Source organism: Macrotis lagotis, chromosome 2, assembly GCF_037893015.1.
Source record: "Macrotis lagotis isolate mMagLag1 chromosome 2, bilby.v1.9.chrom.fasta, whole genome shotgun sequence".
NCBI classification, from domain to species: Eukaryota; Metazoa; Chordata; class Mammalia; order Peramelemorphia; family Peramelidae; genus Macrotis; species Macrotis lagotis.
This window is the reverse complement of record NC_133659.1, coordinates 113458347-113471509: the sequence shown is the minus strand read 5'-3', so window position 1 is coordinate 113471509 and position 13163 is coordinate 113458347. Positions and strand designations below refer to the sequence as shown.

Below are 13163 nucleotides of genomic sequence, written 5' to 3'. Positions count from 1 at the left end.
CTGTTTGCCTTGCAAAAACCTAAAAAAAAAAAAAAAAAGAAAATCAAAATGGCATCACTACGTTTGAGACAAATTACAATGTGTCTGACTGGTTAATCATATCAATACGAGCTTGGAATGTTCTACCACATGTCAGGCACAAATAGTCCATGTGAACATCTAGGGTGAGTTCTCTAAACTTATGGATGTCACATTTCCTTGGAACTGCTTCAATTCTGCCTTCCTCATAGAGTATAGCAGCCTCACTGATGAAGGCATAACATGCTGAGCAGTCCTATGCCAATGTGACCCTTTGTACAGTCGATTCCAAAGTTCTTCAGTGAGACCTTCAGGGAGTCTCAGTATCATTTCTTCTGACCCTTTTGTGAGCTCTTGTCTTGTGTGCATTCTCTATAAAATAGTTTTTTGGTGGGGCAAGAGTACATCTGGCATTCTAAAAATGTGTCCAGCTCATCTCTATTGTAGTTGCATTCTCTGGAGTAATGTTGGATCCCTAGGCTCAAGAAAGCATATCAGCTTCTGGTATCTTTTCCTGCCAGGTGATCTTAAGAATCTTCCTAAGACAATTTAAATGGAAGCTATTCAGTTTCCTCACATGGTGCTGGTAGACTGGCCAGTTTTCACAGGTATATAGCAATGAGGTCAGCATAATGGCTCTGTAGAACTTTAGTTTGATGGTCAGTCTAATACCTCTTCTCTCCCATCTTCTTTTGGAGCCTTCCCAATACTGAGCTAGTTCTGGCAATGTGTGTGTCAGCCTCATTGTCAGTGTGCACCTCCTTGGAAAGGATGCTGCCAAGGTCAGTGAACTTGTCCACAGTCCTCAAAACTTCTCCATTTGCTATAATCGATGGTTCCACATATGCATAGTGTGCTTGCTGATGGAGCACCTGGGTTTTCGTGTTAATTGTTTGATCAGAGAATTGATCCATACTGTGTTGCATTTTAACTTTAGAGGCTGCATTGGGTGCATAATCTTTAGCCAACAGAAGATTATGCAACATCACTCCCTCTACTTATAGCCTTTTCAAATTGAAGGGTTTTTTTCTCTTAAATATTTTATTTATTTTGAGTTTTACAATTTTTCCCCTCATCTTTCTTCCCTCCCCCCCACAGAAGACAATTTGCCGATCTTTACATTGTTTCCATAGTATACATTGATTCAAATTGAATGTGTTGAGAGAGAAATCATATCCTGAAGGTAGAAACAAAAAGTATAAGAGATAGCAAGATCATACAATAAGATAATCAGTTTTTTCCCCTAAATTAAAGTTAATAGTCCTTAGTCTTTGTTCAAACTCCACAATTCTTTCTCTGGATACAGATGGGATTCTCCACTGCAGACAGCCCCAAATTGTCCTTGATTGTTTCACTGATGGAATGAGCAGGTCCATCAAGGTTGATCATTGCCCCCATGCTGCTGTTAGGGTGTATAGTGTTTCAAATTGAAGAATTTACCATCACTGCAGTAGCTGACCTTGATGAGTGTTCATCCTCAGTGAAAACATCATATTAACAGAGGATGGAAGCAGGGGCATATCCTTTTTTTCACTGCATTGATGACTAGAACATCTCAAGAGCAGAACCTGGGCAAGCACGCTATCATGAAATTAATGTACAAGACTGATGAATTTTTCAGGGTAATCAAATGTTGTCATCACTTTTCCATAAACCCTCACAAATAATGGTATCAAAGGCCTTGGTCAGATCTATCAATGTTATATGCAGACCTCTGTTCTTCTCTTGGCATTTTTCCTGGAGTTGTTGGGCAGCAAATGCCATATTAACTGTTCCTTAACCCTTTCTGAAGTCATACTGTTTCTCAGGGAGGTGACTGTCTACCAGGTGAAGGATTGGCCTATTGAGAAGGTCTGTGGCAAGAATCTTACCAACAATGACTAAAGGAGAAGCACCCCTTTGATTGCCATATGACATTCTAGGCCCTTTATATTATTTATTATTTTTGGCCAGGCAGCAGGGTTAAGTAACTTGCCCAAGGTCACACAGCTAGGTAATTATTAAGTATCTGAGGCTGGATTTGTACTCAGGTCCTCCTGACTCCAGGGCCAGGGCTGTATCCATTGTGCCACCTAGCTACCCCTCCCTTTACCTTTATAGAGATAGAGGCATCTTGAATTCTTAGGGGATAACCCCTTCATGCCATATAAGCTGGAAAATTTCAATCAGCTTTTTTTTTTACGGTTTTTTTGCAAGGTAATGGGGTTAAGTGGCTTGCCCAAGGCCACACAGCTAGGTAATTATTAAGTGTCTGAGGCCGGATTTGAACTCAGGTACTCCTGACTCCAGGGCTGGTGCTTTATCCACTGCACCACCTAGCCGCCCCCAATCAGCTTTTGAATGATCATTGAACCCCCCTTCCCCCACCTTTTAGATCTCAGCTGTGGAATAGAATCAGCACCAAGTGCTTTGCCATTTGAAAGGAGCCTAATGACATTCAAAACCTCTTCTTTAGTTGGAATTTCAACTAGGGACTGATGGACTTCAACTTGAGGTCAGTGGCTTCTGCGGTGATTGATGATGGTCTGTTAAGAATACTGTGGGGAGGCGGAGCCAAGATGGCGACAAACGAGGATCATGTCTTAGGCGCTCTCTCATAAAACTTCTAAACTAAGGACTCTAACTAAATTTTTGAGAGACAGAACCCACAGAGGGACCCAGTGAGGTAGTTCTCCTATTCAAGGTAACCTGGAAAAGAGCAGAAAGGCTCTGCTCCCCGGGGTTGGAGGGGCGAGCTGCCAGAGGGGTGGCCTGCCAGAGCGGAAGAACTTCAGCCTCCCAGAGGCAGTCCCAGGGCACTGGGAGCAGGGGCTGACAGCAGCAGGGGGAGTTTCCTGACCTACGCCCTGGGGAGCACCAGGCACAAATTGAGGGAACAGCAGGGGACCTCTGCCAGAGCGAGCCTAGCCCTCAGGGCACACAGCAAGCAGCGTGGCCAAGGCAGTCCAGATCCAGGAAATGGAACTAGGCAGAGCCGGGAATCAGGAGCCAACAGGGCATGAGTCCATAGAACCTAGGAAGCAGAGTGAAGAGAGAGACTGCCAAGCTCTGTCCTCTGCCCCTGGAAGAGGACTCTGGGGTTCTGATCACATTCAGATCCTGATTGCAGCCTAGGCTCCCCCACCTCAGCCCTGTGGCAGAGGGGGGCGCATATGGTCATTCACAGACCAGGAGGAACAACAGAGCCTCACACACTGAGACCCTTGTGGGAGTGCCCCAAAAGCTCAGGAAGCACCCCCAAAACAGGCTAAGGCTGGGAAAATGAGCAAGCAGAGAAACAAGAGGAACACCATTGAGAAATATTTTGCCTGTGAGCCCAAGAAGGATCAAAACACTCAATCTGAAGATGAGAAAGCACAAGCTCCTGCATCTAAAGACTCCAAGAAAAACAGAAATTGGGCTCAGGCTATGACAGAGCTCAAAAAAGACTGAAAATCAAATGAGGGAGTTAGAAGAAAAACTGGGGAAAGAAATGAGAGAGATGCAGGAAAAACGTAAAAATGAAGTCAGCAGCTTAGTCAAGGAAATCCAAAAGAAAATGCTGAAGAAAATAGCATGCTAAATACCAGCTTAGGTCAAATGGATAAAACAGTTCAAAAAGTTATTGAGGAGAAGAATGCTTTAAGAAGCAGAATTGGCCAGATGGAAAAAGAGATAAGAAAACTCTCTGAGAAAAACAAATCCTTCTGACAAAGAATAGAACTCAGGGAGATTGATGAATTTATGAGAAATCAGGACTCAATACTTCAAAACAAAAAGAATGAAAAATTAGAAGAAAATGTGAAACATCTCATTGAAAAAAACTAATAAGGAAAACAGATTTAGGAAAGATAATTTAAAAATTATTGGAATGGCTGAAATTCATGACCAGGAAAAGAGCCTTGACATCATTTTCAAGGAATTACTACAGGAAAATTGCCCTGATATCCTTGAAGCAGAGGGCAAAACAGAAATGGAGAGAATCCACAGATCTCCCAGAGAAAGAGATCCCCAAAAACCAACCCCCAGCAATATTATAGCCAAATTTCAGAACTCCCAAGTCAAAGAGAAAGTATTACAAGCAGCCAGAAGGACACAATTCAAATACCGTGGAGCTGCAATCAGGATCTCATAGGACTTAGCAGCAACTACATTAAAAGCTTGTAGGGCTTGGAATATAATATAATATACCGGAAGGCAAAAGAGCTTAGAATGCAAATGAGAATCAACTCCCCAGCCAAACTGAATGTCCTCTTCCAGGGGAAAAAAAAGATGGACTTTCAGTGAACCAGGGGAATTTCAAATGTTCCTGTTGGAATGGCCAGAGCTGAACAGAAGGTTTGATCTTCAGATACAGGACTCAGGTGAAGCATAGAGAGTGGAAGAGAAGGGGAAAATATGAGGGACTTAATGATGATGAACTGCATGTATTCTTGTATAGAAAAATGACATTGATAATACTCATGTGAACCTTCTCAGTTAATAGAGCAGGTAGAGGGAGCTTTTATAGATGAAGCACAGGAGAAAGCTGAATTTGAAGATAAAATACACTGTAAAAATGGAGTCAATAGGAAAAAAAGGGAAATGTAATGGGAGAAAGAAAAAGGAGAGGGGGGGAATAGGCCACTTCATATAATAAGATTTTTCTTTATTACAATGAGCTATTGGCAATGATATGGAAGGGGGGAGGCAAGGGGGAATGAGGGAATCTTTGCTCTCATCAGAGGTGGCTAGGAGAGGAAACAGCATATACTCAATGGGGTAGAGGCATCTGGAGTAAGAAGGAGGGGGGACAGGGGGAAGAGGGGTGATGTGAGTGATGGAGGAGAGGATGGACCATGGGGGGAGAGTATGGTCAGATGTAACACATTTTCTTTTTTATTTCTTGCAAGAGGCTGGGATTGGATGGCCTGTCTGGGACCATAGGGCTAGGTGTATTCTGGGCCTAAGGGGTGGTATGTGGGCTCAGGGCCTCTTGGCCCCAGAGCCGGGGATCTGTCTGCTGCGCCACTCAGCTACCCTACAGCAGAGTCAGAGTGAAAGGAGAGAGAAAATCTAGAACATGGTAGTGGAGAAATATGAAAGGAGGGAGTTGTGATCAGCAATGGCAATGGTGGAAAAATATGGAAGTAGCTTTTGTGATGGACTTATCATAAAGAATGTGATCCACCCACAACAGAGCTGGTGGTGTTGGAACAAAGACTGAAGCACATTTTTTATTATTATTATTTTGGGGGGGGAGGTGCAGGGCAAATGGGGCTGAGTGGCCTGCCTGGGGCCACATAGCAGGGTAATGGTTGGGTATATGAGGCCGGATTCGGACCTGGGTGCTCCTGGCTCAAGGATCAGTGCTCTGTCCACCACCCAGCCGCCCCTACTATTATTACTATTTTATTTTATTTTAGGTCTTTTTTTCTTTTTTTTTTTGGTTTATGCAGGGCAGTGGGGTTGGGGTGGCTTGCATGTCACACAGCTGGGTGATTGTTGAGTGTACCAGGGCTGGTGCTCCGTCCACTGCGCCACCTGGCCATACCTGCAATTATTACTATTATTTTTTCTAATTTCAATTTTTTTCTCTCCCCTTTACTTTATCGCTCGAGCGAGTCTATATTTTGGGGGGAGGGGGTTTTTCGTTTACTCTTAAACAAGAATATTTTATTAATGTATAATAACATTGTACAAAATGAGAATAAATAAATATTTGAGGGGTTTTTTTTTTAGGTTTTTGCAAGGCAAATGGGGTTAAGTGGCTTGCCCAAGGCCACACAGCTAGGTAATTATTAGTGTCTGAGACTGGATTTGAACCCAGGTACTCCTGACTCCAAGGCCGGTGCTTTATCCACTACGTCACCTAGCCGCCCTTGAGAATAAATAAATATTTTTTAAAAATTTAAAAAAAGAATACTATGGAAGTTTTCAGCCCATCTCTCTAGGATCATGTCCTCACTATTAATATGGCTCCATCAGCACTGAGTAGTCAAGATGCACCACAAGTCTTTGACCCATAAATGCCTTTAAGGCATCATAAAAGCATTTTGATTTGTTACTATCTGCATAAAACTAATTTTCATCTGCCTTTTTACTGAGCCAAGAGTCCTGCATGTCTCTAAGCTTCACTTGGACTTTACTTTTGATGGAATTAAATGCTGCCTTCTTAGAAATGGATGAACTACCTGCTGGTAAACCCTGTGGAGTTCTTGTTTTTCATTTAGCAGCTTCTGTACTTCCCCATCATTTTCATCAAACCAGTCTTGGTGTTTGTGAGTGTTCAGGCCCAGATGAGTAAATGCAGTGCTGTATACCAGATCTCTGAAAGCTGCCCACTCCTTTTCTGCTCCACTGCTACCAACTTGTGTTGGCTCAGTTTTTCCTCCAAGGTAGCAACTATTCCTACTCTAATTTTTTGACATTAATTTCTTTTAGTAGTCCTTTTGCCTCGGGGCCACCGCTTTAGTTGAATATGAATATTTAGCTGTGATCAGTTCGTAGCACTGTGCACACACAAGGCCTTTGTCATTTCTCACATCCCATCTCTCTCTTTTCCTTACGATCATATAGTCTATTAGATGCCAATGTTTTCTATGAGGGTGCATCCAGAAAGCTTTATTGTATTTAAGTAAATGGCAGACAGTGTGATGAGCTGGTCATGAGTTGCGCAAGTTTTCAGTGTAGGTGACCTTTACTGTTGCTGTTTCCAACTCCATTCCTCCCAAGGACTCCCTGCCATGTCTGGTAGAACAAACCTATTCTGGCATTAAAGTCACCCAGAATTATAAGCTTGTCCTCTTTTGGTACATTGATGATAAGGGTCTCCAGGACTAAAATTTTTCTTTGACCTCATCAGTGTTCATCGTGGGAGCATAGGCACTGATGATGTTGGTGACGTGGCGTTTTTCTGGAAGTATCAATCTCATTGTCATGAGGCTATCATTCATAACTTTTGGTAGGCATTCAAGAGTGTTGACCAGATTAGTTTTGATTGCAAAACCTACCCTGGCTTCACAGCATTCCCTTTCACTGCAGTCTCAGAAAAATTGTGTATCCAACTCTGATTTCAGTCAGCTGACCTTTCCTTGCTAACCCTGTTTCACTCTGCTGCTGAGTTCTCTCACAACAGGATCTGTTTGTCTTTCTGGTTTATTGAATTTTATGTGGTCGATGAGTGTGTGATGTTCTATGCTCCAATAATGAGTGGAAGCATCTTTGAAGAAATTTTTGTATTTTTTTGTGTTTCGCCCACAGGATGGGATCCCTGCCTGCAGGGGCCAATCAGGCCAAGATTGGATAAATACACAATTTTAGGGCATCTTTTCTATCCCCTTCCTCACACCAGGAGGTGAGCATGCAGAACTCAAAAGGACTTCACAGTCACCTAGGGGGCTGCTGAATCCCACTGCTGCTTTCACTGGAGCAATGACCCTCTGGCCTGGGTCATCTGTGGGCAGGGTTGTGACTACAGCTCCCAGTGTATCTGTACCTGCTGCTTTATCACTTGCCTATTGCCAGGTGTCATGTTCAGAAATATTGAGTGCTGGAGTAACTGTTTTTTACATTTTTCTTGAAGTTTGCTAGACTGTATGTATATGAGCAATGGTTGAAAAACCAGCATAAAGCCTTTTGCTATTCTCATTCTTTCTTGGAAAGAGGCAATGTAATTTTTAAAAAGATCTTGCCTATAGAGATCATGGTTTAGAACTAGAAGAGACCTTTGATTCTATTGAATGGAAGTGAAGTGAGAATTGGAAAACTGGAGAACATTGAATACTTATTTTTTTTAATTTTTATTTTATTTAAGCCAATGGGGTTAAGTGATTTGCCCAAGGTCACCCAGCTAGGCAATTATTATGTGTCTGAGGCCGGATTTGAACTCAGATCCTCTTGACTCCAGGACTAGTGCTCTATCCACAGGAATATTGTACAGTTTAACAGCAACACAGTGTGAAGAACAACTGTGATAGACTTAGTTCTTCTCAGCAGTAAAATAATCAAAGACAGTTCTAAAGGACTTAAGATGGAAAGTACTATTTTCATCCAGAGAAAAAACTATGGAATCTGAATGCAGATCAATGCACTGTATTTTCATTTTTTTAATTTGTTTTATGCTTTATTTTCTTTCCTCTCATGGTTTTTTTCTTTTTATTGTGATTCTTCTTTCACAGCATGACTAATATGGAACTCTTTTTTTTTTTAACAAAGTTATTATACATGTTTAATATATATCAGATTACTTGCTGACATGGAAAGGGAGAGGGAAGGGAAAGAAAAATATGGAACTCAAATCTTAAAAAATGAATATTGAAATTTCTTTGCATGTAGTTGGAAAAAATTAATTTAAAAAGTGAACATTTAGAAAACATATTGACAAAATTCATTTGGAAGAATAAAAAGGACAAAAATATCAAAGGAAATTATGGAATAAAATTTAAAGGAAGGATATTTATCAGTACCAGATCTTAAACTATGCCATAAGCCAATGATTATCAAAATTAGTACTGACTAAAAATAGAAAGATGGATCAGTGGAACAGAATAACCATACAATCTTCAGCAGCAAACAAATAGAATAACCTAGTGTTTGACAAAATGTAAAGACTTAAATTTTGGTAATAAGAATTCATTATTTGGTAAAAAATTATTGAGACAGCTAGAAAGCAGTCTGGCAGAAATTGGATGACAACTAATATCTTACACTCTTTATCAAGATAAGGTCAAAGTAGATACATGATAGATACATATATTACAAGAAAATTTGAAGAATATGGAATATATCTATCAGACTTGTGGAGAGATGAACAATTTATGAACAAACATAAAGGATAGCATTATGAGATATAAAATGGATAATTTTGATTGCATTAAATTAAAAGGTTTTTGTACAAATAAAATAAATATAGCCAAGATGAGAAGCAATGCAGAAAAATGGAGGAAAAAATTTATAGATAGTTCCTCAGATAAAGGTCTCATATCTCAAAGAATTTTGTCAAATATATAAGAGGAGTGATTCCAATTGATAAATGATGAAGAATATGAACAGTCAGTTTTCTGATAAAGAAATCAAAACAATGTATAATCACGTGAAAAAATGTTCTAAATCATTATTGATTAGAGAAATACAAATTAAAACAACCTTGAGATAATCATTTTATACCTATCAAATTGACTAAAGTGATAGAAGAGGAAAGTGACAAATATTGGAGGGGATGTGGGAAAAATTGGAATCTTAAATCATTGTTGGTGAATCTATGAACTGATTCAACCATTTTTAGAAAGGGATTTGGAATTATGCCCCAAAAGTTATTAAACTGCCTAAACATACTATGAGATCTGTTTCCTACCATGATTAGGGCAAAATATGTTCTAAAATATTTGTAGCAGCTCTTTTTGTAGTTGCAAAAAACTGGAAATTACAGCAATGTCCATCAATTAGGGAATGACTAAAAAAATTGTGGTTTACATTCATAATGAAATACTATTCTGTTATAAGACGTGATGAGCCCAATGATTTTAAAAAAGCATGGAGAGAACTTCATGAAATAATGAAGAGCAAAATGAGCAAAACTAAAAGAACATTGTATACAGTAAGAGCAGTATTATTTTAAGAACAACTTTGAGTGACCAAATCTTTCTGACTCTTATAAATATCCAAATTAACCTTAAAGATCCAATGAAAAAAGATGCTATTTGGATCCAGAAAAACTACTGACATGTATATACATGTACATACACACACACACACACACACACACACACACACACACAGATTTGGGTCTAATGATACACATTTTGAGGTTTGGGGAGGGGGGGGAGAAAATTTCATAACTTTATATATATGAAAGGAATAGCAAGTTGTACATAATGTGTCTGCAATATGAGCTTCAATTTTCTTTTCCTCTTTGTTGAGATGCTTGTTTTATTAAGTTCAGAATAAAATAAATATTTTTTTTTAAAGTGAGCATTTTGGCAAGGAAAAACTTTACATTGAAGTGGAAGGGGGAGGTGAGGGAGAATGAGTGAGCCTTCATTCTCATGAGAAGGGGCAGCGAGGTGGACAGAGTGGACAGAGCACCGGCCCTGGAGTCAGGAGGACCTGAGTTCAAATCTAGACACTTAAAAATTACCTAGTTGTGTGACCTTGAGCAAGTCATGTAACCTCATTGCCTTGAAAGACTAAAAAAAAAGGAAATTGCTCAGCAAGAAAATAACATACACGCTTTTAGGAATAGAATTTTTTTTGAAGACAGGGACCTTTTTTTTTTTTTTCTTTTTACTTCTTTGTTTCCATTCCCCTAGGCCTGAATGGTGTCTGGCACATATTAGCACTTAACAAATGTTTGTTAACTGCTTACTGACTTGGAATTAGAAAGATCAGGTCCTGATTATGTGATCATGGACAAAACATTTAGTTTTTCTGAGCCTCCATTTCCTTCAAAGTAATAATGCCTTTTGGTAGTACCTACTTCACAAACATGTCTAAGCTTAAATGATATCATGCATATAAACCTTGAAAAAATTAAAAGTGTCATGCAAATGTCAGTTACTATCATCATTGTTCTTGTTCTCATCTTAGATTTGGTAGAGTATTCTGCTTTAGGTATTCTGCTTTAGGTGAAAACAACTACTTTATGTAGTTGAATAAAAAATATTTGAATGTGAGCACATTTTCTCATTGACATCATCTTTGGTACAGTTCCAGGAGCAGATGGGATGACAGGGATACTGCTAATGAAATTATTTTGATTTCTGCTAGATTTCTATATTTTGAAAGTTTTTTCAATTCATGTAGATTTTGAAGACCATGGACATTTGGTATGACTGCATGTATATATATATATATTGAAAATATTCTTATCTATCAATGTTATTTGAATTGTAGCAATTGTGGGCAACAGTTTGATATATGATAATCATTCAGTTCCAATATAGTTATATATTCTTATTATTGCTTTTGTTATTAATCCTTTTTATTAATGTCCTTGTGAAAATCTGATTTTTAAAGACAGGTATCTCATTCTGCAAATAGCCAATTGTATTCTACCCAAACATAGACCATTAAAAAATATTAAGAACACTTACATTGACTTGAAATCAAAAAATAAAATTTCCCTGACCATTCTGATTGTCTCTGATTTGCAAAGTCATCAGAAGTATTGTGTGAATGATTCTGACATTTGAATTGATATGGCTTAATTTTTTTTTATATTCTGTTTAGGATTTTTCCAATTAAAGATGTACCTTTGGAGAATGATGCCCTTGCTAATTGGCTCTATCAGCGATTCATCGAAAAGGAGGACCTTTTGTCACATTTTTATGAAACAGGTAAGCTTTTCCCCCAAATACTTTTACATGAACTATATGTCCATTTTGCTTAAAGATGGTGTAGTGCGGGGGAGCTAGATGGTGCAGTGGATAGAGCACTGGCCCTGGAGTTAGGAGGACCTGAGTTCAAATCTGGTCTCAGACACATAATTACCTGCTGTGTGACCTTAACCCCACTGCCTTGCAAAAACCAAAAAAAAAAAAAAAAGATGGTATATTAGGTGGGTAATGATGCTTTGAATACTTAGAATCACCTTAAAATCCTTTGCTCTGGGGACAGCTAGGTGTGGTGTAGTAGAGGCAGCTAGGTGGTGTAATGGGGCAGCTAGGTGGTGTAGTGAATAAAGTGCCGGCCCTGAAGTCAGGAGTACCTGGGTTCAAATCCGGTCTCAGACACTTAATTACCTAGCTGTGTGGCCTTGGGCAAGCCACTTAACCCCATTTGCCTTGCAAAAGCCTAATAAAAGAAAAAATCCTTTGCTCTGTAATATCATACATAAATCAAGAGTTATGTTTATTTTTTTCTAAAATATTAACATTTCTACTTTGCTTAGTGTTAATCACATACTTGAATGTATTTTTTTGTCCATTTTATCACCTAAATCTTTGATAAGTAGTAAGTAGCATTGCCTTATCAAAAGATTGACTCCTTGAGGTAACTACTCTTTGAAAAAGAGTTTACAAGCTGTCCTATTGAAAAGTATTTTAAAATGTTCAGAATGGAAATGATAAAAACCCCTTTTAAAAAAAAAGATGGATTTTGATCTGAAAGCTGCTTTATTTTTATCTTAACCAGTTTTATGGGAAAATAATGTATAAAATGGTTGAGCTTCAAAAACTTGGTTACTTAGAAAGGATACGTTGGTAAAAAAAAAATCTCTATTGAGGAAATTTATTCCTAAATGGAAAAGAGACCATATCAGGGATTTTGTAGTGATGCAGAAAGTCATACAACTCTTTCATATGTTTATTGTCAAAGGAACTGATGTTCTTTCCTCTGGAAGAAACAAGAAAAAGTTCCAATACAAAATAGGGATGCAAGTGTTAGATAAACAGTAGCAACAAAGTTAGAAGCAGATTATTAAGGGTTTTTTATGTGAAGCTTCCCTGAGGCCCTGAAGAATCAGAGTTGTCCAGTCTAAATGTAATTTGTGAGTGTTTAAAGATTTTTTTTTTAACACTGAACCTAGATAAAAGCTTTTACTTATTTCAGAGTAGGAAAACCAAAGCTAGACAAAACAATAATAGAGCACAGTTATTTAGTTGGAATGGAATTTTAGTTTATATGTTTATATTTCTTTAAATCTTTTTCTAAATTAGATACAGTGATTATAATATTTTAGTTAATTTTTCACAAGAAAACGTAATTTTTTTGCTAATTTAAAAAATTATCCACCCTAGGAAAAATGTAGTCAATGAGTCATCCAGTGGATAATCCAGGGGCCTACATTCACCTTGAGGCAGCAACTCAAATTATAAATGTGAAAACCTAGGATAGTGAGTGGGATAAAATAGTTTTGATTTGGGGCAGCTAGGTGGTGTAGTGGATAAAGCACCGGCCCTGGAGTCAGGAGTACCTGGGTTCAAATTTGACCTCAGACACTTATGGGGCAAGCCACTTAACCCCATTTGCCTTGCAAAAAAAAAAACCTAAAAAAATAGTTTCGATTTATTATTTTTTTGGATATATATGTTCTATGTCTCTGCCTCATTGTTTGAAAGCTTTCTTCCTAATCTCCCCTTTTCTCCATCAATAAGACATCCTATGAAGTTAGTGGAAATCTAAGGCACAAATGACAGCCCTGTTCTAGTTAACAAAGAAATCTAAGATCAAAGAGAATCTCTAGACAT

At 38.5% G+C, this 13163-nt stretch overlaps 1 protein-coding gene across 1 annotated transcript in view; it reads left to right on the top strand.

Annotated features, from left to right (window-relative positions):
• The window catches only part of LPGAT1 (lysophosphatidylglycerol acyltransferase 1), a 77096-nt gene that overhangs the window by 52422 nt on the left and 11511 nt on the right, over nucleotides 1-13163 (top strand). The window contains exon 6 of the mRNA XM_074222611.1: nucleotides 11206-11312. Coding sequence (XP_074078712.1) covers nucleotides 11206-11312 — 107 coding nt within the window. The remainder of the gene's footprint in view (nucleotides 1-11205; nucleotides 11313-13163) is intronic.